The sequence below is a fragment of the Mirounga angustirostris genome, unplaced genomic scaffold, assembly GCF_029215605.1.
Source record: "Mirounga angustirostris isolate CCGP_5_RB_7025 unplaced genomic scaffold, mMirAng1.0.hap1 SCAF_6, whole genome shotgun sequence".
Taxonomy (NCBI): Eukaryota; Metazoa; Chordata; class Mammalia; order Carnivora; family Phocidae; genus Mirounga; species Mirounga angustirostris.
In genome coordinates this window covers 89,665,910-89,691,630 of record NW_026991714.1, presented here as the reverse complement: position 1 = coordinate 89,691,630, position 25,721 = coordinate 89,665,910, and the positions used below count along the sequence as shown (strand labels likewise).

Below are 25,721 nucleotides of genomic sequence, written 5' to 3'. Positions count from 1 at the left end.
AAAAAGAAAAATTTAAAAAAAAAGGTAAAAAAAAAATTAACTTTGAAAGACTAAGGAATCATGGGAAAAAAGCCATGAATTCTATGTGCAGTATTCCCCTAGCTCTGGAGTTCTGCCATTCTCTTTGATTGGTAAACTTGGTCTTGGCTGGCTGTTCTTGCAGATCTTCTGGGGGAGGGACCTGTTGCCGTGGTTCCCAAATGTCTCCGCCGGAGGCGGAATTCCCCTGCCCTTGCCCGTCCAGGCTAAGTAATCAGCTCGGGTTTGTTCTCGGGAGCTTTTGTTCCCTGCAAGCTTTCCCTTCGGCTTTGGAGTACGAGAGTGAAAGTGGCGGCCTCCCAATCTCCACCCCAGAGGAGCCGAGAACTCGGGGTCCGCTCCTCAGTGAGCCCCCAGAGTAAAGCAGTCAGTCACTACCGTCTCCCTGGTCTCCAGCCGCACTCTGTGCTCACCCGGCCTGTGACCGAGCGTTTCTATCTCTGGCACCCGACCCCGTGTGGAGTCTCCAAACCCAGCAGATCCCTGCGGTGCGCTCCCACACCACTCCTCCCGTGGGAGGAAGGGGAGTCTCCCCGGATCTGCCGCTTGTTAGGTCCCTGCTGGAGGAGCAGTGGCCTGACTATGCCGTGGATCATGGTTTATGGGAACCCCCAGCTGAGAGCCCGCACCTCGGCTCTGTCTCTGCAGCTGGCTTCCCCGCTCCAATCGTGGGAGCTCTGCCACACTCAGGCACCCCCGGTCTTCCTGTGACCCCGAGGGTCCTGAGACCACACTGTCCCATGAGGGCTCCACCCCCCGCTTAGCCACTGGAGTGACGTCCCTCAGTGGAGCCAACTTCTAAAAGTTCTGATTTTGTGCTCTGCGGCTCTATCACTTGCCAGAAGCGGCCAATGGAGGCCCCCTCCCCCGCCATCTATCCTCCCGAATATCGCCTCGGATTCACTTCTCCGCTCGTCCTACCTTCCAGAAAGTGGTCGCTTTTCTGTTCAGAGAGTTGCTGCTATTCTTTTCTTTGATCTTCTGTTGAGTTCGTAGGTGTTCAGAATGGTTTGATCCCTATCTAGCTGAATTCTTGGGACCAGATGAAATTTAGGTCTTCTACTCCTCTGCCATCTTGCTCCTCCTGAACCCCTTGTTTTCTAAGGAAAGTATTTTTTTAACGATTTCAAAATTCATAGATGAGAGTATATTCTCTGAGGTTGTTTATATAATTAATTTATAGGGAAAGAAAAAAACAGTCCTATAGCCTAAAATGCCAGGTGATTTTTTTTAAAAAAAGATTTTATTTATTTATTTGACAGAGAGAGACGCAGTGAGAGAGGGAACACAAGCAGGGGGAGTGGGAGAGGGAGAAGCAGGCTTCCCGCAGAGCAGGGAGTCCGATATGGGGCTCCATCCCAGGACCCTGGGATCATGACTTGAGCCGAAGGCAGATGCTTAATGACTGAGCCACCCAAGTGCCCCACCAGGTGATTATTTTTTAAAAGATTTTTAAATTCAGTTTCTACAGCAGGCCAAGCACTGTGGTAATAAGTTATCCCATTTGTCCTTGCTACAACTCTTTACAAAAGAGGATTCTGAGTTAGAAGAGGCTTGCCTGGCCAAGGACATAACAATTGTGAGCAAGTGGCATCTCAGACCAAGTCTGGGGCTCTAACTCAAGAGTCCAGGCTTTTCACTGGTAGGTTGTTAGTCATTTTTTAAAAATTAATTGATTTTATTTTTAAGAAGTTTTAGGTTTATAGAAAATTGAGCAGATAGTACAGAGTTTTCATATACCCTTTTTCCCTTGCACACAGTTTCCCATATATTATGGTCATTTTAAAACCTTTCTGGTTATTCCTTCTTCCATGCTTATGACAAGTATAGTTTGGAAGTGACCAATGGCATGCCCAGACGCTTGGTGTCTGACACTCTTCTGGATGCCTCCATCCTACCACCATTCCTAAGCCCAGGGTGAATTAGTCTCCACTGTCTCTTCCAGTTCCCTGAGGATCATACTTTTCTGTGGCTCTGTCTTTGTGGAGCTCTGGGACCAATTTCTTTGACTAATTTTTTCTAACTGACATTGGATGTGCCTAGTAAACATACAGCCCCCCATTGAAGATTAGAATTTCCTTCAGTAGTCTTCCCATTTGCTTTGTATATTCAATTTTCCTTCTTCTTTGCAAAGTACATCTGCTTATAAATGAAAATGCTTTAAAAAATATCTTGTTACCTTAATAGCATATTTTTATCAGCTGTATCACTGAGGTGGTCAGTTGTGCAGGAATTAACTAGAAGATCTGGAGAGCTGTTTAGGCTGAAAAATAATCACAGCACAGCATCCAGCTTTCTCTGTATATCAGGAGAGTGCTTCCAAATCTTAGACACTATCATGGATGACAGTTGCTCTTTCCCTGGTCCCACAGCTCAAGCAGAGCTCTGTAATCTGAGCATTTGGCTCCACTTTTATGACACAGGGAGGGGAAAAAAATTGTTCATTGGCCTTGGCTATTTCCCTTGGTTATTTCTCAACTGTTCTTTGGGAGTATGCATATAGGCAAAGGGATAAGCCTTGAATAATCAGAGAATAACTTGCAAAGATTCATTTAATCACCTGGTAGATTTGTCTAGAAAATTGTTTCTTCTTTCCTCCCCATATTGGACATTTGGTTTGGTGCTGTATAGAAAATATGGTGCCTCCAAAAATATGAATTATTCTTGCATCAGATGTTCTGTTCCAAAACAATGCAAAGCATGGATTTCTTCCCTTTTTCATTATGACAGGATCGGAGATCTCTCATCTGTCTTCAGTGTAGGTCATGTTACCGTAGCCCACAGTACAGTTCTGATTTAAGGTAAAAGTCACTAACGTCTGAAGACCTCAGTCTTTCATGGGCTAGAAGTTGATGTCTGCTGCATGTTTCCTCAGTGCAAACTCCATCTTTGTCCCCTGCCTCTCCTTCCTTCTCACCCATCCCCACCACCATAGTCTCTCTTTGTTTTTATACTTGTTCTTCCCCCACAGCTTTCTGGCTGCTTCTTTTTCTCACCCACGACGTTGCCACTTTATCTTCCTTTGTCTCCATTCATTCTAGTTGTCTTTACTGCCTCTGTTCTTTTACCTTGGGACTTTACTTTGCTAAGCTATTTATGGCATGAAATTAAAATATATTTAAGATATTTAATTTTGTCTAGGCACTTATGAAAATTTGGGTGAGTTCAAACTGTTTACTCTTCCCAAAATGATACTAACATGCTAGTATAATAGTATATAGTATAAACAACATGTTAGCCAAATGACAATGTGATTTTCCTTTGGTTAGGCCTCTGTTGATACTGCTTTTTTTTTTTTTTAAACTAGGGTCATTTATTCCTTATTCTTACCATTGAGACTATAAAAATACTAAAAAAAATCTTTAAAAGTTTATTATGAAACTGCTTATAAGTTATGATTGGACTTATAAGACAATCAGTGTCAATATACCCTAAAGATTTATGTATTTAGGCATTTCTATGATTTGAATGTTATGTTTACTTGGTAAAAGTGTTGCATGTTAGATATAATTGCAATGATGCAAGAAAAAAATATTCTGAAATTGTCCTCTTACAGTTTTCTAGGGAACAAGAGGGAGGGATTAAATTTAAGAACTACTCAGTGGCATCTGGCTGACTCAGTTGGTACATCATGTGATTCTTGATCTTGGGGTTGTGAATTCAAGCCCCATATTGGATGTAGAGCTTACTTAAAAAAATGTACTTAATTATTCTTACAGTAATCTTGCAGTAAATAAAAATTCACACATACACACATAAAAGAACTACTCACAAACCTAAAACCTGGATCTGTATTTACCGATGGAGATATAATTAGAAGATTGTAATAAAAAAGTGCAGAGGCAAGAAATAAGTTTAGATCTGAGTTGAGTGAGGCTTCTTGACCCATGTAGTTTTCTGGGTTTTAGAAAGAATTTGGGGATTTTTCAATGCTCAGCTAGCCCAGTGCCCTAATATATTAGCCATTCATTTTAATTGAAATCAATATATTGACTCCTTCAAAATGAAAATGAGGCTCACAGCTCTGCCTCCCATTGTAGAAGGCAGATTTGGGGAGGTGCATGCTGAGATGAAACTCAGTTGGACTCTGTGTCCTGAGCTCCACATAACCAGGCCTACGGGCCTACAGGGCACCTCCATTGCATGACCAAAAGTGCCCCTTAACTCAGTGTATCCAGAATTGACTTCGTCTTTCTCTACCCAGCCAACTCCTCTCCTGAGTTCCCTAACTAGGTAAAAGCACCATAAATACAAAAAAAACAACAACTAACATTGGTGGATTATTATGTCCCGTCCCCAGGGCACTGTCCTAAGCACTTGAGATTCCTTGTCTTCTTTTAATCCTCTGAACAATTTATGAGATAGATACTGTTGTCATCCTACCCTAAAACAGGGTTTTGGCATGCAGTAGATGGTTAATAGACATTTGTTGAATGAATGAATTCCCATTATATAGATGGGAAAACTGAGAATGTAAAAGATCGAACCATCTGTCCCAGGTCACACATATGACAAAATTGGGACTTGAATCTAGGTGTTTCTGAGCCTATATCCTGTGCTTTTTTTTTTTTTTTAAGATTTATTTATTTATTTGAAAGAGAGAGAGACAGGGAGAGTAAGCAGAGGGAGGGGCAGAGAGAGAGGGAGAGAGAATCTCAAACAGACTCCCCACTGAGAGCACAGTCCCACCTGGGGCTTGATCTCCTGACCCTGAGAGATCATGACCTGAGCCAAAACCAAGAGTTGGATGCTTAACTGACTGGGCCACCCAGGTGCTCCTATACCCTGTACCTTTATACATGATGGCAAGGTGGCTCTTGGACCTGCAGACTGTCTGCCTGCTTTCACAGTGACAAATTTCCCACCCCTCTAGATCCCAGATGTTTCTGGTGGCTGTCCACAGAAGCTGGCACTACTTGTGTGGACTTGGAGTACCAACCACACCCCACTCAGTAATGTGGCCAGTTACATCAACCCGGAATCCCTCTTCATCTGTCCTCACTCTTACCCCACCCATTCTAACCTTGGAGATACTGCTTCTCCCTCTTGGTAGTCTCCAAGGAAGCAAGCTCACCTGTCTCCCAAATTTAGTTACAAAGATGACTTCAATCTTACCTATCTTCTCTCTTTTGTGACTCCATAGCTAACCCCTTTGTACCTTCAGGTGCTCAAATTCAACATACCTAAAACTGAACCCATTGTGTATCCATCAGATGTTTTGGGGTTGTTTCTAGTTTTTGTTTTGCTAACCCTCTTTGGGTGAGGCAGGATGAAAACTCAGATGCTTGTGCCTTGTTAGAGTGATGGACATACTTGTGGCTCATCTAGCTTTTAAAACCAACAAAGACTGATATATGGCATTTGGAATGTACCTGAATGCTACCTATAAAAGCTCACCATGAAGGGCAAACCCGAGAATGCAAATCAACAAATCCACAAGACTATGGCTAATTCATTACTCAATTAGATTTCAGCAGTACATCTCAAGTGGTTGCAGATAGAGATTTGAATTTTGAATCACTTTATTTTAGTATATGTGCTGCCGAAGCGAGCACTTGAATCACTTTAAAAATTCACATTAGATATATTTTTAAATTTGACTTGAATATTCAACAGCTGTAATACAGCATCTGTTTCTACCTGGGGTTGCAGCAAGATCAGAAGTGGTCTCTTGACCTTCACACACTGATGATAATTATTTCTCTTCTCTGTTCCCTACTGTTCAGGAGTAGGCCGCCAGAAATACTCTTTGGCTTGTAGGGTCAGAAATGTGGATTCTTTTATCATGGGCACTGGTCAAACACCTTCCCTGGTGCTAACATAGTTTATATCTCCTTCCATACTGAATTTAAAATGGAGATCTTATTACTATCAGCCTCATGTAGTTGTTATGAAGATTAAATACATGCAAAAACTCTTACAAGTTGAGGACATAGTGAGTCACTCCAGAAATATTACATATGATTATTCTTATTTATAAATAAAGTAGGAGGGACAATATGTTGAAGGGTATATTGGTTCTCATTTCCCGTATTAACCCCATAGGGACTCTGAGTGTGTAGTTGGTGTTCAATAGGAGAGCATAATATTTAATTCCTTATTCTGATGATGATAATTATTAAAATGATGGTTCTCATAGTTACTGTATTTAGCGGCTTCTATGCCTTATCGCAATGTTTCACCAATACGCTAGACAAAGGTGCATGGGCAAACATTGTTAGTTTTAGTAGGAATTAAAATAATAATGTGTGTCAGTAAAAAAAAAAGTAGCACATCAAATTCATTATTTCTTGGCCATCATAACCTAAGATGAAGCTGAAATGAAAAAACTACAGGTTGAAATTTATCTATGTAAAATACATGGTAAATATATTAATTTATATAAAATATGTACTCTTCTGCTCTATCTATATACAGATATAGATCTTTTTTGACATAATGGGGTTACATCCAGATAACCCACTGTAAGTTGAAAATATTATAAGTCCAAAATGCATTGAATCCACCTAGCTAGCCTACTAATCATCCTAGCTTAGCCTAGCCTACCTCAAAGGTGCTCAGAACACTTACATGAACCTACAGTTGGGCAAAATTACCTAACACAAAGCCTATTTTATAATAAAATGTTGGATATCTCATGTAACTTATTGAATACTGTACTGAAAGGAGAACAGAACGGCTGTATGGAGAATGGCTTTAGTGTGTCGGTGGTTTACCCTTGTGGCTGCGTGGCTGACTGGGAGCAGTGGCTCGCTGCCCCTGCCCAGCGTCACAAGAGAGCACTGTGCCCTGTGCCCTGTGGACCCTCTTCTTACCTCCACCTCAGCCAGATGGCTAAGAGCCCTAGTGCCTCCACTTTGGCTTTATAAAACAGCACCAAGAGACTCTGCTAGTTTTGACCCTAGGCCCCAGCTGAGCTGAAGAGCTGAAGGCCTCAGACCTTTCCCATTTCAACCAAAACACACTGGTCCCAGGTGCTTGCTAGAGATTCTTTTCTTCCCCATCATTATTACCAAAAGACAGGTAATATGAATACAATGCATTTCTTCTTGGGGCCTAGTGATTTAAGAAAAGGATTTGGTAAGGAAACTGTATACCTCCTGGTGGGTTTTGAAAGTGATTGTTAGCACATGTTGTGATTTATTGATTAGTAACTCTTACTCCTGTTACTCCTTAGGGCTCCTGCCAAACCGTGTTTTCTGGGTAAATTATTCTTAGCAAGGGTGTGGCCTGTGGCGAGTTGTCAGACACAGCAGTGCTCCTTGCTTGCAGGCCTCGCCCCGCCTCTTCCCCAGGCCTCATCTGCATTTCTGACCAGCCTCCGCCACTGATAGAATGCTGTCCATGAACTTCAGAGGCACAATAGGAGGCATTATCGCGGCTCCCAGCCTGCGACTCAACAGCGAAGAAGCCAGTTGAAAACACACAAGGGGTCAGACCTTTGATGTTACACAAAGCAAATTGCATTTCAAGCTCTGGGGAACATGAGCCATTTTAAACCTGATTAAGAGTCATCCGGTACCAAATTTTGATAAATGTTTATTTTGGAAAAGTGGATTGCAGGGTTTTCAGGGTATTCACCCAGAAAACATTTGTTTTTTTCTTTATTTGGGGTAGGAGTACGAAAAAGCCTTGAGTTGTCCTGAGTATTTGCTGGGCAAAATTGAGGAGTTTTGGCTGCTGCTTGAATAGCTGTCTAGAGCCCCATGATGTAGAGATTCTCATCCTGGCCACTCTGACTCCATGTCCTGATGTTCCTCGCTTCCCTGCTCTCGCCTCCATAGCACAGGTGTGCTCACCTTCTGGACTGACCCTGGGGTAGGAAGGTAATGAGCTCATTTAGAGGGGGAATGATCAGAGAATTCAGGCACAGACCTAGCATCCTAGCTGGGGAAAGGGTTTGGAGCAGGTTTTGTTCTTGGTTTGCTTTGTTTTGTTTTGTTTTGTTTTATTTTGTTTTATTTTGTCTTGTTTTGTCAAAAATAAAATGCTACATAAAATTTTGAAAAATAAACAGAATCATTCCTAGTGAAGAAGCAGCCAAAACTCCTCAGTTTTGCCCAGCAAATACTCAGGACAACTCAAGGCTTTTTCTTCCACGTGTTGTACTTTCTAAGTAGCTTCTTTGATCTTTTGGTACATTTATTTGGACACAAAAATGTATGCTTTTTACGTAAAATGGAATCATTACTGTTTTGAAATCTGTGGTTTTCATTTAGTATATTCTGAACATCATTCCATGTTGATAAGCAGAGTTCTCCATCATTTTTAATCGCTGCTGAACGATTTTCTCTCCATGGCCTCCCCTCCCTACCTCCCTGGGTCCTTCACTCTCCTGCCTTCCTGGCATTCCTGTTGTCTCTTTTCTTCCTCATAGTCTGTCCTCTTTTGCTTCAGCTCCATTTATTGTTTCCCTTTTCACTGTAACATTTTGTAATACACCCTTTAACATATGCAAATAATATGAAATAGAGGGTTTTTGTAATTTGGGGCTAGGCTGATTTTATAATTCATACCAAAATAATTTGTGTTTCCATTTTTGGTGGTGGTGGTGGCGGCTTTAATATTTTCTGCCCAGGTTCTCCGAGAACAAATATGACAGTAGTTTGAAAGCTTTTCATATCCCCAGAAGGAAGAAATGACAAAGAGGCAGGACATTATAATGAATGTTTATGATCTTTACTTAGGAACATGACAGTCTCAAGGCCTCTGTCACTTCTAGGTCTTGATGATTTATCTTGTTTCCCCAGACCCTGCACCAGTCCACAAAGACGGGCAGAATGAAGCAGACAGTGCACCAGAAGACCTCCAGTCTGTTGGGACTAGCAGGCTGCTCTGTCACATCACTGATGGTGACAACCCACTGCTGTCACCACGATGCTCCATCTTCAGCCAAAGCCAGAGATTCAACTTAGACCCTGAATCAGCCCCTTCTCCACCCAGCACTCAGCAGTTTATGATGTAAGAAAACATTGTTTTGTTATTATCTTCATTTCATACAGTTTTTCCAGTACTACATTCATAACCTACAATGAAGTATAGGTCTAAAATAGTGCAAACATGCTTACCAAATGCAACTGTGAGACCTGAGCAATGCATGGCAACAGTCTGTACTTTCTAGTTGGGAATGCTGTGTTAGATCTTGCTGTCTCAGGAGGAAATGGTCAGGGAATGCAGGATACCCCAGGGCTTGCATGTTTGAATGTTTCTGGTGAAATGAGAAGAGTCCTAAGTAAGGATATATATATATATATGCAGATATCAGGAATATCCTTCTTGGCGAGCTTAATATTCTCTCTATGCCCACAGTGGCCTCAAAGGATGGCTTGTGGCAGTGCTTGGGAGTTGTACACCTCGATTTCTTAGATTCTAGAAAAATGGTAGCTTACAATGGCTGCCCTTCACCACCCCCCCACCACCCCCACCAAAAAAAAGTGTGGAACTGTGCACTTCTTTTTTAATTCTACAAATAATTTTGATGCATAGCTAAAATGAGTATTCCTTGACTGAAAACATGTGCAGGGAATCCCTAGTTTCTCCTTGGTAACTTCTGTGGTCATTAATGAATTTATCCAAACCTGAGCCCACAGGCTGTCTGTTGATGGACTTGAGGGAGTTAGTGGATTCTTGCTATTATAAAGTATGTGCCATGTGAGAGGGTGAATGAATTTTCCAAGGGGGGGGGTCCATTCCTCTTATCAGATTTTCAAAGGCTCTGTTGTGTCAGTATATCTTCTTAAAATGTTATTAGGTGGGTCTCATGCAACCTGTCAGGGATGACACCACAGCAGGATGTCTCTTTTTGGTCTTAAATTGGCCTCCTCCAAGCTTTAGGAAATGCATTTTCCTGGACTAATATTCTGACATTTATATACTGAAGTCCCTGATGGCATTTTCCCATAATGGAATTCTGTGATTGGTGGTCTCTAATAATAAGCAGATGCCACCATGGTAGACTCATCAAATAACAGACTGCCCTAATCCAGGAAGCTTGGTTTATAGACCAGCAGCAATGTTTATGGGAAGACCATGGGTTTTGATGATTCTGTCCCTCCCTACAATTGTTACAGGCCCCGAAGTTCTTCACGGTGCAGCTGTGGTGATGGCAAGGAGCCACAGACCATTACCCAGCTCACTAAGCACATCCAGAGTCTCAAGCGAAAAATTCGGAAATTTGAAGAAAAATTCGAACAAGAAAAGAAATACCGGGTAAGGGCCCTGTGGTTTGACATAAGAGTGGATTGTGTCAGAAGTATGTGGGCTTTCCTGTCCTTCCTTTTTGGTTACCACTCTGTGCCAGGGAACAGCTGTTTCCATTTGTCAACCCAGGACCCATCATGAATTGAATTCCCTTCCTGGATCTGTCCTATTCTCACAGGCTGTAATTTGACCCTGATCACATATTTCCTAATAATGGATTATAACTCTTCTTTCCAAACTGATACGATATTGATACTCTTTTTTTTCCCCTGAGGAACACTATTATTACTAATTTTTCTAGGACTGATATTTGGAAAGCTTTTGAATTATGATCTTATTTTTTTAACACTTTACTATTTGCAGTTTTGTAAGAACGTATTAAGGACCCAAAGGTCAGAATCTCTAACTGAGAACAGAATGAGGGAGAGAGAGAATCTTCTTTGACATAAGAGTACCTCTGGTTGATAGATGAGGACCTATCAAGTGACATCTGCTCAGGTCACTCAGAACAACAAACCCCAGTCCATCCTTTCCTGTCAGACACCGGTCTTCATGCTGGTGCTGCAGTGTTGTAATGAACCACCTTTTCTTTTATTACATGAGAAACAATAGAGAGGTAAGTGTCCTTATGGCCAATGCTAGTTCTATTTATTTTCCTTAAGGGTGACCATGGCATAGACAAAAATCATATTCATGTAGAATTGCACAAAGATATTGGGTCTTTGGCAGAGGGCCCAGACAGCTTGTTATCAGAATAAAAGAGAACAGGAAATAATGTCTCATACATCTTGAAATATTTAAAGGCTCACTAAGCACGTGGTACAGAGGCAATCGGCACATCCCTGTGAGTGGGATAAGATCCAGGGTGGGAGGCAAGAGTGGGTGATATTCCACTCTCCCATTCTTCCTATTTCCCACAGTGGCTTCATATCCAATAAAAGAGGGGTATAAGGAGTGATTTTTTTTTTTTTTTTTGGCTTTGCACAATAGAAAAAAAAAATCAGACTGCCCTTCGAGACAACCTTAGTGAGGTTGTCACCTTAGTGAGGGTGTTGAAGGTTCTTTTCTTCCTCAAAGTCAGGCAGTGACAGCTGCTTACTGTCTTTTACTTCTTGAGAGCAGGAAGGCACTCTACACATAACAAGTAGAGGCCTTTATTTTACAGATAAGGAAACTGAGGCCCAGAAAAGACTTGTAACTTGCCTTAGGCAGTTGTGTTCTATCAGCTCAGACTGGGGGTGGTAGATGAAAGATGAGTAGGTTTCGTAATGGAGGAATAGAAGTAAAATTTGTTAGTGTCCTCATTTGTGAAAGTTCTAGATATCTTGAGAGAAGCTAATTTTCTCTGTTTGCTGCTGGAATGTTTTTGGATCTGTCATATCCTCACACTGGAAACAGTAGAGTAACAACTAGGGGCTCCATTCCCAGGGCCTGTTAATACTTGTTACCTGGCCATCCTTGAAGCAGGCTGATCTGAATTTGAATCTGGCACAGTTAGTTAGGAACTTTGTGACTTCGAACTTGTTACTTTATCTTTCTGAGTCTCAGTTTATCCATCTGCATAGTGAAGTTTATGTTAGTAGCAATTTCTTAAGTTTGTGAGTATTATATGAGGGAGTGCATATATAATGCTTACTATAGAATTTGGCACAAAGGAAGTAAGTGGTCCTAGGTATTACTAACTTTTTAATCTATTTGACTGATATTTGACCAGGCTATCCCACGACTGCCTCTGCCTTGCCCAAAAATGAAGAAAAATGGTACACATTAATTCTTTACTGATTTCCTCCCTACAGCCACAGACCCTGGATTACTACTCTCGACTATAATAGCCCCCCAACAGACTGCCTATTTTGGAAAGGATTTTCTTCTGGTACCTCCTGCCCTTGTCTAGAGAAGTTTTCAGGCTAGTGCAGACACATGCCCACACAACACACTTAAACATTCACAAACACAGATGGATGAATTTGGGAGCAGTAGAGGAGAGCCTCATGGTCACCACTGCCTCAGTGTGTATAAAAGTCTCTGGTGTAACCAGAACCTTCCATGTCTTAGGGAACGGGGCTTCCCCTCGCCCTTCCTGCCAGGGCGCCAGGCTCTGGTTAGAGGTTTGACATGTTAATGGTCCATTAATTAATGGACTTAATTAATGTGTAAGGATTTGCTTCCTGGCAGGCTGATTGTGGAATTAATAGCACCCACAGCTAGTGTTTCAGTCTGAGCTCCTCCTGGGCCTCTGTGCTAGTCTGATGCCCTAGTACAACATGTATCTTTCCCTCTGTTGAATGTGACCATTTTACATTCCTATCCCAAACCGTGTTTATTCCCTACAATTAATTTTACACTTAACCATCGTTACACTTATGGAGTTAGAAAAGGCTGTTTCAGCCAGATGTCCACTATTTGCGAAATTAGAGAATATTAAAATTAGAAGGAATCAGTCAGTCTTATTTCTCATTTGACCACTGAAGGAACTGAGACTCAGAGAAGGGAAATGACTTCCCCAGGATGACACAGTGAAGAATTGACATAACCAAGACAACTCAGGTCTTTTCATTCCTAATACAGAATTCTTTCTAAAGTGTCTTTTGAACTGTCTTTGACAGACCACAAATCTGGTCCAGTGATATCCTCAGTCATGTGCCTTGGGGGTCCCGTTTTAATTGCATTGGACAAAATACAGCTAGTTAGGAACTTTGTGACTTTGGACTTGTTACTTTATGAGTCTAATTTCTGGGTTTTATCCCCTTGGGGTCTATTAAACTGGAATATTTCAGTTTAGAAGTTAGAAGGCTTGAATCTCCACAGTTTGTACATGAAAACTTTCCATGTGATTTGAAAACTGCCATCCTTGTGAGCTTGATTTAACCTCTTTTGAAAGCTCCCCCAGGCGTAGGGAAATAAAAAATTCATTTCAGAAAATGATTTCAGGCTTTAAAATATTTTGTCAGAAAAAAATCAGCCTTGAAATTTTCCTAAGTCCTATTTGCGGTAGTGAAAGCTGATTTCTTTGGTGGTCCTTGGTGTAGGGTCTTAGGTTTTTGTTCTTGTTCTTAACATTATTTAAAAAGATGATAACTGTATAGAGCATATCTAGTGAAAAAGATGTGTTCCAGATGAACAAGATGTGTTTTCAGATCAGAGTGGAGAATTCTGTGAGGATTTTGAGAAACCAAATGTAAAATATTGGCTGTCCATATAACCAGACTGTTACCCGAAACCAGCACACTAAACTATATAACAGGGAAGTGGCACAGTGCTTCATTCTAGCACATCATGGGTAGGACCAGGCTAAGCGGTTTTGGAGGTGTGTCCTTATGTCACTGTCCATGGTACTGAAACCAGGGCTTCGCTCATGGAAACCATCTGAGCTCCCCTTGGAAAAACCCACTGTTGTTTTCCTTCAATCTTCTTTTTCCATCTTGATTTTAAAAGTATGGTTTTTACATCATACTAGAAGTGACAGAACCATGCCTTATGTTTCACAATTAACATTTAATTCCGTGTACCTTTTTTTTTAATTAGAGAGAGAGAGACAGTGTGTGTGTGTGTGTGTGTGTGTGTGTGTGTGTGTGCCAGAGGGGGAGGGGCAGAGACAGAGGGAGAGAGAGATTCCCACGCTGAGTGTGGAGCCCCATGCTGGGCTCAGTCTCAGGACCATGAGATCATGACCTGAGCCAAAATCAAGAGTCAGATGCCCAACCAACTGAGCCACCCAGGTGCCCATAATCCCACGTACATTTGATGACCATGTTTTTTTCCCTTTGAATCTAGGAGGAACACATTTCTCTCTTGATGCCTTTCTCTCACCAACAACTTGCTGATGTTACACAGACTTCGTGGATCCTTAAAAAACCTATGGCAGAGCCCCTAGACTTAGCCACTATCAATGTACACATTTCTGGCGATATTATAATTATGATCAGGGCATCCTGAACATTCCTATATAGTAGTCCTTATATATACTCAATTCAGAGTAGCCATTAATCTTCTTGAGCCTGCATTGACGTTAACAGGGTGGCCTTGATTTATTTAAGAAAGATCTTACTGACCTATGGGGGTGGAGGCTAAGTATGTTTGGCCATCCTTCTTTCCTTGTTTCTCTTTTCTGTAAAGAATCTACTTTTATGCTCTGAGGAGAAATCCAGAAATCAAAGTGAATGATTTGTTTTAACAGAGTCATGTCCTCCCAGAATAAAAAAATACATTCTTATTGCCACATCCAAGTTCTATTAACTACTTGGTAAGACGTACATACCCCTACATATATGTTTGTTGGTGAAGACATATCCAGAATTCCTGTGAAAGTCTGGTAGTAACACTCTACTATCACCACTGCCAGTAATAATAATAACATTTGTGGTTCTAGTTAACACACCTATAGTGTATAGCATATGCCAGTAACTGCTTTCACTGTTTTATGTACATCAACTAATTTGCCCCTTCCAGCAACCCTGTGAGGGTGATGCTGTTATAATCCTCATCTGGTAGATGAAACTGAGGCTTAGTAATTTTCCCAAGGCCACACATATATGATTAAGTTTTACTTTAATGCTAGCCCAGTAGGATATTGAGTCTATAAACAGTGAGATGATTAGAAATCTGGGTACCCCCCTGAAATACTGACTCCTCAGACTGTTGTCAGGTTTCAGAGATCCTGGGGTCTCCTTTATTCAGGTTTGTGGAAATGACTGATAGGACCTAAATCTTCCAGTTTGTCAGTATAACCCAGACAGGTTGTGGTCATAAACCATGCGCGTGAGCACAGGTGAGGGAATAAGCACTGGTTTATATTAGTGCAGTCAACCACACTGATATGAAGAACGGCCTGGCAACGAACTCTGGGGTGTGGGTGGCCCACAGGGTGACTGAGGATTAGACTGCAGGGGACTGGCATGGTTAGGGCTATGTGAAAAGTACTGAGTGACTAGGCATGTTTGGAAACAATGCCCATGGCAAGGATGAAAATGTGGAGGAGGTCAAGAATGTTTGCTCTGTTTTTCAGAAGGAACTCTATCAACTGGAGTTGTCACACCTGAATTTCTCTCCCAGGTTTATATGTCTCTAACTACCTTTGTGTGTCTTGGCTGTTTAAAAATTTTTTCCTTTTTTCTTTTTCTTTTCCTCCCTTCCTCCCACCCACACTTTCCCCTCTCTTGTAGCCTTCACATGGTGACAAGACTTCTAATCCTGAAGTCCTGAAATGGATGAATGATTTGGCTAAAGGTCGTAAACAACTCAAAGGTAAGGGCCAGCCAAGGGTCTCTTTTTCCAGAAAGGAAGCAGTTAAAATATTGATAATGTGCTCCGAGGCACTTTTTTTTTTATTCTTTTCCACCTGTGCCCTCTTTAACCTTGTCTCTCACCTAGATTGGAGGCTCTATTTTGAAATAAAGGGTCCTGGGTCCCCTTCATTGTTTGGCCCCATCTAATATCTCCTTATAAAGAGACTGAGGAACTACAGACTCTGAAGTGGAATGATTCACTTCAGTGCCAGGAGCATTTCAACATGTGGAGTATTAACTTCCCTGGGTTACTGGATTCTTGGATATTAGAAAAAGACCTGAGCAATCATTTACTCTGCATCCCCCATTGCACAGATGAGGACATTTATGTCCAGAGATAGGGACAAGTTACATATCTGAGAGGTAGTGAGCTAGGTGTAAAACTCATTTCTCCTACCTCCTAATCCAGTGTTCTTCTTTCTGTGTTTCTCTGGACATGATTAATGTGAGTATTGATTAACTCTAAAATCCGTTTAAAAGTACTATGGTATTTACCAATAAAAATTTATTTTCTTCCTCTCTCCACGTACTTATTTTGATACCTCTTTAGAGATGGGGGAATTTTTTTCCAAATTTCTAAAAGGGTGGCGATAAGGAACTGGAAGGGAATATTAATTCATGGTATTAAACTGTAATGATGTAGCAGGTTTATAAAATATGCAGTGTTTAAACACCATACCAGAATCTAACTAAAAAACAAACATCAAACAAAATGAGCTGTGTAATTGAGAAATCAATACAAATGGCCACATGGACATTATCAGCCCCTTAGCATATTCTGAAATGTAATTCCCTGACATGTCCCAGGTGGCTTTTTTTAAATTTTTAATTATGTAGGCTTATATAAAACCACATTGAAATAATGGTGATTCCTGGATTTTAAAAGATAACATCAGACAAAATTGTGACATCTGTCAAGTTGGGGCTGGCATTCCCATTCCTCCTGTATTTCCTCAGATGTCTACATGTGTAATGCCTTACAAGTGCTTGCATTTATTTGTTACAATTGCTTGCATTATTATTACAGGGACTCTTAATGGCACAAAACTTCCAAACTCAAGAAAATGAACCTTTGAGTGTAGAATTTCAGGTGTTATGGTGGGTAACGGGTAAAATCTTTGGGGCAGTACGACTGGTCTTCGTCTAGAGTTCATCCTCTGAAATTTAAACCACTGAGTTACTCCTACACATGAGTTACTCCATTTCCATGAGATTCCAGCCTCTAGAGCCATTTGTTTCTACATCTGATTGGGAGTTTATGCTGTTGGTTCTGGTTACTGAGGCTGCCCTTGCCCTGTGGAAAGCCGTCAGCAACACCATCCAATTCCACTGATTTCACATCCGTTGTGGGAATTTCTGAAAGGCTCTCTACTTTTAAGCCCAGTGAGTCCTCCTTGTTCATGGTAACTCATGGCATTTCTCTTAGAACTAAAGCTGAAGCTCTCAGAAGAACAAGGGAGTGTTCCCAAAGGCCCACCTAGAAACCTGTCCTGTGAGCAACCCGCAGTCCCCAGAGAGAATGGGAAGCCAGAAGCTGTGGGTCCTGAGCCATGCTCCTCTGGAGAGGAGACTCCAGATGCTGTGTTAACATGCCTGAAGGAGAAGAGAGAGCAGCTTCCTGCTCAGGAGGATTCTAAGGTACCTCACCATATCCTCATAGGCCCCAACACACAATACAGTGTCAGTGAGATTATGGTTTTTACCAATTTATAGGAGCACTTGGCACCACAAAAACATCTTTAGGAGACTGGCTCTGAAATTTCAGTCAGGTAAGTTCTTAGTAAGTTATTGGCCGTGACCTATGGGTGTTGCCACTTAATTCCATGATGTTATTCTGGAAGTTACAGTATTACATGTTGGTGGGAAGCAAATGACAAAGATATTAGGTGTATCATATCTCTTTCTCACCCAGTTCCCCCAATAAGTGAGCGAATTAACCCAAGATTAGTATCACAATCCCATTTTACCATGTTTTATTAAAAAAATAATGAAGCTGGGATGATGTATACATAGTAAGGACAAGAGTGTTAGGTGATAAGACGTTTAAAACTGAATTCTTTAGACATCTTAGTTTTGAAATCTCTGTGAGACATTCAGGTAGAGTTGTCAATTAGACATTTGGATACATGAGCCTAGAGCTTGAAGAAAATATTTATCATATTTTACAAAGAAGATAATGAAATCAATTAATATTTACCTGGCTAATTCCTCCTCATCCTGCACATCTATGCTTACATTTCACTTATGCCAGGGAACCTTCCTTGTAGTCCTTTCTGTCTCAACTCTAAAAGTGGTATGGTTGCCTTTAATTTCTTGAATAAGAGTTGTAGCTCCCCTATCATAGCTCTAATTATGCTGTATGACATTTTCTGTCTCTTATTTTATACTTTAGACCTCTTGAGTAGAAGAGTTGTTTGTAGCTCATGATCCTACAGTGTCTGTACATGGTATTGAATAAAAGTTTGCTGAGTGAATGGACAGAGACTTAATAAACTAACATATTTAAGTTTGAAATCAAGTATTCTTGAAGAGAATGCTGCCTTTACCTGTTTTATTGCACATTATCTAGTCTCAATCATAAGGTGGCAACATATATCAAATACCAAAAGGCTTACCATATGCCCCTGGACTTCTCCTTTACATGGAGATTTGTGACCTACAAGCAGAAATGGGCCTTTTTTAAACAAAATATGTTTAGACTTAAAAATAATCAATTATGTGTTGTGAAAAGTGAATAGGTTATCATCTACTTGGCCTCCCACCAAAGATTCTAGATTTTTGTGATAGCCAGTGGATAAGTGGGTAACACACACACACACACACACACACACAGACACATCTGTGGTTTTCTATCTTTCAGGGCTTCTGATGGTCTTTCTTGTATTTTCTAGTTACCTTAGCCACATCTATAAAAGAAGCTTGGTCAACACCCAAGTCCTAATTCTATGTTCTACTTGATTAGTGCAGTGAGGGATGAGTTAGGATTGGTATAGTAGACTTAGATCAGGACTCAGTGCTTCAACAAGCTACTTTCTAGCTATGTACACTTAGCAAGTGAACTAATTCTCTGAGATTCAACTTCAACATCTATAAAATGCAGACAATACCTACTCATATAATTATTGTGACAGTAAGGAAAGATGCCTGGTGACTGGTGCACAATCATTCATTTGCAAAGATATTCAAATGCCTATTATGTGTTGTGAAATATGATACATCATGGATATAATATGATAGAGAAGCTTTGGGGGTTGCTGCCCTCACAGAGCTCATGTTCTTCTGGGAATTGGGATACAATAACAAACAGTTCAATAAATAAAATTATTAAAGATTTTGATAAATAGTGTGCAAAGAATTAAACAGATAATGGGTATGGTTTCTACTTTATATAGGGTGATTAGGAAGGACAATAGATGACATATTAAATTCTTCATTAAGAATTTGCAGGCCAAGAAAGCAGCAAAAAGCATTTTAGGCAGATGGAACTGCAAATGAAGACCTTGAAGGAAGAGCTTGCACATACTTGGAATTCTTGGGTCTGAGGGCTAGAGCACAGGATGGCATGAGATGAAGTCAGAAAGATAGACTGGGGGCCCTGACACAGTACCTTTTAGGGGAGTAGAAAGTATGGGAAAGCTGTTGAGTTGTTGAAAACAGGAAAGTGACATGGTGTGATTTATATCGAAAAGATCTTTCTGATTGCTGTGTGAAGAATAAATGATAGGGGGAAAGAATGGAAAGGGGAAGATGAAATGGGTGGTTTGGACTAGCATGATAGCCTTAGAGATGGAAAGATATAGACCTATTCAAAGTATATTTTGGATGAAGAATCAAAGGATATGATGAATCACTGGACAGTAGGGAGTGAAGGGAAGGAAGAATCCAAGATGGTGATGGGTCCATTTACTGAGATGGGGAATACTACAGGAGGAACAGATTGGGTATGGGACTGAAAACTTAAGAGGTCTGTTTTGAACATGTTTATTTTAAGATCTTTGAGCAATAGTGTGACAAACCATCCCTGGTTTCCTTGGATTTTCCTGGATGCTGAAAATTTCAGATGCTTTCATCCTGGGAAAATGCAGATGATTGGCCACCCTACGGAGGCATCTAAGTCAAATATAGGCACATGCATGCACAGGAGAATCTAAAGATCAGAGAAGCGTATTTGAGTTCTTTGTAAGTTATCTTTGCTTAAATGGCAATTTATTTCTATTATTTTAAATGAAGTATCTGTTGAACTGTTTAATAAATGTCAGTAGCCCCTTCAGATATCTCTGCAGTAGGCTAAAGGTAGGCCCTTTAAATAGAAAGCATCTGTAATAGAACATGTAGCTCTCAATATCTAAAGCTGTAGTATTGTTCCTGGGGAAGTTGAATATAGCAGACCATAAAGTGGCTAGTCAACCATCAGGTGGTTCCTACAGGAGAGTCCCCAAATCACAGCAGAAGCCAAGGGAGGTTTGCAAATTTCCACAGTAGCTATGTTATTCCTCGCTTCTCAGTGAGCTTGTTAGCGTTTGAGATTATCTGAAAAGGTCCCATTTCTTTAAACTCAAATTGAAAGATGGTTTTTATCTGGGGTTCTTGCTTTACTGCTGAAAATACATTAAATACTAAAACTTCTGAGATGAAGAATTTTTTTTTTCTAGAGAGAAAATTTTGTAAAATTTTTACATTTGGTACTTGGTCAGAGCTCATACTAAAGCTGATAAATCCTGCAGCTTTGCCTTGTCAATTCAGATACTGCTATAGAGTAATTTTCCTCCTCTTCTATTAATGGATGATTTTTGGAGGTAATCACTTCTGGGTCACAGGGTATCCACTGAGCCCTTGGAAGTGAATGAATCATCCCCTGGGTCTGACTGTGGTGCCTATTTATGTCCTTTTCTTTTGAAAATCCCAAATTGGTGCTGGCACATTATACCCATTTTATTGCCCTTTCTGAGAACTGTAGGTGGTGTTAGGGGCACGGCACAAATTACTAACTAGATGATAATGGCAGTTACTTCTGGGCCTTCACTAACTGCAGCATCTTTGAGGAAGAAAGCAGATTTTAAAAAAAAATTATTTTTTAAAATCAAATGAAAATATAGTGATTGTTATAAATTGTATATATAGTGAAAATATAGTGGTTGTTATACATTGAAGAGAAGGAAACTTAGAGGTAAAGGGCATCAAAAGGAAGATCCCATCAAGTTCTTTTGCCTACTTCTCCTTTTAAAAAATAAAAATAATTTTCTTAATAGATAATATTATCTCATATAGTTCAAAAAAATGTGAAAGGCTACACATTAAAAAGACTTTGTCACCCAATCTGCCAGCTTCTAGCTCTGAGGCTTCCCATTCCCAAGCAGGTAAGTATTGTTACTAATGTGTTATGTGTACTTTTTGAGTTTCTATAAAGCATATACAAGAAAGTATCAATATATATTCTTAATTTGTCCCCTTTTAAAACTAAAAATAACACATTATATAATTATCCTTTTTTTCACTTTGTATATTCTGGATAGCTTTTTGTATAAAGAAATAGATTCACATTTTTTTATTCTTAAAATTTATTTAATAGCACCGTGGTATTCCTTTTTTAGTAATGTACAACATTGATAGTAACCTGAAATCGATTTAGTTTGTAGCTTAAATAACATTTAGTACACCTGACTCTTTGTCAGGGACATTTACATATGCTAACTTATTAAAACAATATATTAATATAACAATATATTCTCTATATTAAAAATCTGTGGTTCAGACCTTACATAATTTTCCATGTTAAAAATAGGTCAGCTTTAAAACTGATTATCTGAACTCATGTCCTCTGGTTTCAAGGCTAATACTAATCTGCAATCCCCTTAGAAATCTTTTATATTGACCAAGCCATTCTCTTCAGCAGTTGCTTTGTATGATTATGTTCATTACTGATTTTTCACATCGTTTGACTTGTTCAAAAGTCAGACTTGTTCCATATATACTGTCTCACTTGGTGAGATGCTGGGGAGACTCAGACATAGGAACAGCTTGACAACACTTGACTCTCTAAGCTAGAGTAATTGATTCCCATTACTCCTTCCCTCTTTAGGAGAGATCTTGATTATGGAGCTAATTCAAATGATTTTTAAAATAAGTTTCTATGGTTTATTGTGAGGGAATGCATGGGACTAATGCCATGGGGAGAAAGGAAAACAAGCATGATGGTAAAAGCATGGAAGCTATGGCAGTTTTTTCCCAAACAAGTTTCTGACCAAGGCTCAGAAAGAAATACACTTAGCCTGTCTACTCAGCAGCAGTTCTGTCTTGCCAGCTTGTTTGGGAGCTACTATTCCAAATAACCTATTAGGTTGATGATTCAAATAAACTACTAGGTAGGGGTCTTAGGAATTTTTTTATGGCAAAGTTGTCAAGCTGTCAACAAATCATATCAAACTGTTCTGTGCACAGTCCCCTTTTGTTCAACCTCTTTTTTGTTCCACTCTTTCTGATGCCATAAAAAATGGAGGAGAAGGAAGTTAGGCTAAGTATTTTTGTGGGATTTATCTCCTTTATTTATCTTTAAATCTGACAGTCCATTCATGCTCTGGATATCTCTCTCTGGCTATTTCAGGTTACTCAACACTGTCTTTGTTTCCTCCATTCACATAACAAAAATCAAAAGTTAGATACATCTGACATACCACGGACAGCCACCAATATGCCGAACTAGGCCGGGAGGATGCATTTCAGAAACAGTCATTGAATACAGAGGGGCAATTGTCTGATTCTTAGCGGAAAATGACTGAGGAATAGCTAAGTCAAATGTATGTCTGCCCCTTAGATTTGAGCTACTCAAGCAGAGCCTATCTCTTGACTCATCTTCCTTCATGAAGATTGACCTTGCAGGTCTTCCATAGCTTCTCTCTATAGGTCTGTGAGTGGAAGACAGCTCCTGGCACATAGTCTGATCACTAACCCTTCTTATTCAGGCAGCCTGTCTTCCTATTTGAGGACGAACACTTATAGAATTAGTTTTGACACCATTTTGTATTTACAGCCATTGAACCCTCATGTCTCTCTTTGGGGATTGCTTTGATAATGATTCTAAGAGTAAAATCAGGGACTCATCAGAGTGGAAGATGAGTGCATACATTGTACATGGACACTGATTTTCATCTGGCATCTCTGGAAGATACTTTTCTATAATAGTATTCATCATTCTAACTTGCTTTTTAGTCACTCTTTCTTTTAGGACTAAATTTAGCTTTTCTGGAATCCAGAGAATATACTAAAAATAAAATTACAAAAATCAAACTGCCATAGAGAGATGCTAATAACAGTTAAATGCATCATTTTCTGAAGTGCTTTCTATGGAATATAAGCCCCAATGAGACACTGAATAAAAACACTATGTTAATGTTTTCTGAACTTGGATTGAGATTTTTTTCCTTATGAAAGGGTTTTTTTGTTTGTTTTTTGTTTTGTTTTGTTTTTTATGGTAAGATGTATCATGACTAAGAAAATATTTAAGGAATGATTGGGCCAGTAAATGAAAGGTTCTTGGGGTTACTTAACCAATAATATTTAAAAGGCTTCTATAGAAAGCCTTTCTTTCTACTGAAAATGAAGGAGCCTTAGGTTATAGCCTGTGGAATTATATGAAGATTGTTAAAAATTAGGGTACCTTTGTTTATAAACCTGGGTTGATAAATTTATAGCAGGGAAGGGGATGTGTTGGGTACTGTGAAAATTTTAAAAAATATATGATATAATCTTTGTTCTCAAAAAACTCCTAATTCATTTGGGCAGACTAAACTGAAACACAGAAAATAGTGAAGGCCCAGATAATAAGACAGAGAAGTTCAGAGTAAAGGGAGATAAATATGGGCCAGAATAGTTCTCAACTGGGTAGGGGTAGAGTAGCATGTGGATAACTAGGAAATTTAAAAAATACACATACTTAAGCCATGTTCTTTTCTTTCCAGCAAATGGATCTGGAAGGCAGATAAGCAGATAGCACATTTGAGTATTTGTATTTTGACAAAAGATACCTGGGTGATTATGCTATGTGTTATTTCTCCCATCCCTTCTTGCTACCTGCTGAGTGAGAACCATCTGACCAGAGTGAAAGGGAAATTGTATGTAGAAAATATGTAGCAAATTAATGTAGGATACACAGCCAGGAGCAAAACCAAGGCAAGCAGAGGTTTGGTCACTTTGGATGGAAAGGTGATGGTGAGGTAGACAGGTAGGAGACTGATAGATAAATAGGAAGCTATTAAAATTTTTATGCACAATGTGACCTGTTAAAAATAGTGCTTCGGGATGGGTCATACAGCAGAGAGGTAGGAGAATACATTCTTGGACCAAGAGGTTATGAAATTTTTTAGTTGGAAGGAACTTTGTAATTCCAACCTCCTTGTTGTACAGGTAAGAAATTGAGGATTCAAATAAGTTAATTGTTGTATCCAAAATAGTTTATATCAGAGCTAGCCAGTAAGCTAGTATATACTCGAAGCTTGTTGTGATGAAGCCCTAAGCAAGGTTGGTATTTGTGAATGTAATCATGAAAATCCAGATAAAATACATGTTTCAGAAGAAAAATTGATAGGTCTCAATCACATATGGGTTTTTTATAAATAACAGGCTTCTTACCATTTACATATTTTGGATTCCTTCAGAAAGCTTTAAACATCTTTCTAAACTTGGACCTATCCTTTAAGAAACTTTTCCTAGAAGAAAATTGACATGTGCTTTAAATAGTATCTTATAAATGTCTTCTCTTTTTCTAATTACTGTTGTATTATAGAATTATTAATCTCCTATTTTGAGACTTCAAAACTGTTTTTTTTTTCTGCCTGTTAAAAAATACTGACATGTTTTCATTCTCATCTAAGAAAGGAACAATAATTAATTTCATGTTTTTCAGGTAGCTAAGCAAGACAAGAACCTCATAAAGCCTCTTTATGACCGATACAGGATTATCAAGCAAATCTTGTCAACACCTTCCCTTATTCCAACAATTGTAAGTTAGGATGCTTGCTTTTACTAGAAACCTTTACTTGTGCTTGGTATAGTTTAGGTAGGGAGGCAGCACTGTGACAGTTATAAATAAGCCTTCTTGGCAGTATATACTGCTAACGAGGCCAGTTGTTATTCAAAAAGTAGAAATGTGGTCTCCATTAAGCCTAATATTTACTTAACAGTGGCTGATAATTAAAATTACTATGAAAGAGGAATTTATAGCAATTGTATTTTTGAAGCCAGTTTTAACATTTGCTTTCAAAAAGAATTTTTTTTTTTAAGATTTATTTATTTGTCAGAGAGAGAGAGCACAAGCAGGGGGAGCGGCAGGTAGAGGGAGAAGCGTCCCCGCTGAGCAAGGAGCCCAAGATGGGACTCGATCTCAGGACCCTGGAATCATGACCCAAGTCAAAGGCAGATGCTTAACTGACTGAGCCACCCAGGCATCCCAATTTGCTTTCATTTCTTGAACAAATGATGAATTTCAATTTGGCATTATCTAATTTACAACACAGCTAGACCAAACAGAGGCTTTCTATTCTCTTTGTTAATTTTTCTTCTTGAATAAGAAAACTGACTACATGTTCCTTGACATAATGCAACATTTGTTTTTGGTACCATTTGACCATCACTATGTAAGATACAAGATTTATTTCGATAGAAAATATGGCTACTGAAATTGAGTTAGACTATTTTTAATAAAGAATGACTTATGGGAATACAGAACTTGAAAAGCACCACAAATCCTACTCCATTAATATTCAGTCACTTGTTCAAGATACCAATATAAAAAGAAATAAATATTAACAAATATACATTTAAGTATACTTGACTACATTTATACTTTCATAATTTTAAAGACAAATGCAATAGTGAATCATAATCTCTAAAATTTTTCCATTAAGGAAGCATGATTTAAAATGGATTATGATTTTCAGATTTCCTTGCAAGAAAATCTTTGGGTTGTGATAAGCATTAGCAGAACACGTTAAGGAATAACTCCATTTTGCTTTGGCCTTCCTAGAGCTCATCCCTGAATTTGTCAATTTTCTCAATATCCTCTGTATCTGAATGTGGTCCACCCCAGGACCTGATTTGGGGTATTTCTGGATGACAAAGGTATCTGAAGTTCCTCTCTTTCTAACCCATGTAACTGTTATGAAGCTGGGGGCCCAGAAGGTCTGGGTGAAAGGGAGGAACTAG

General features: G+C 39.5%; 1 protein-coding gene across 6 annotated transcripts in view; it reads left to right on the top strand.

Moving 5' to 3' along the window:
- Window positions 1-25,721, top strand: part of FAM13C (family with sequence similarity 13 member C) — a 153,092-nt gene that overhangs the window by 120,714 nt on the left and 6,657 nt on the right. For all 6 annotated transcript variants that reach the window (XM_045877885.3, XM_045877884.3, XM_045877880.3 and 3 more), the window contains 5 exons: window positions 8,790-9,000; window positions 10,110-10,248; window positions 15,402-15,483; window positions 16,951-17,162; window positions 24,424-24,519. In XM_045877885.3, the coding sequence (XP_045733841.1) occupies window positions 8,790-9,000; window positions 10,110-10,248; window positions 15,402-15,483; window positions 16,951-17,162; window positions 24,424-24,519 (740 nt within the window). The remainder of the gene's footprint in view (window positions 1-8,789; window positions 9,001-10,109; window positions 10,249-15,401; window positions 15,484-16,950; window positions 17,163-24,423; window positions 24,520-25,721) is intronic.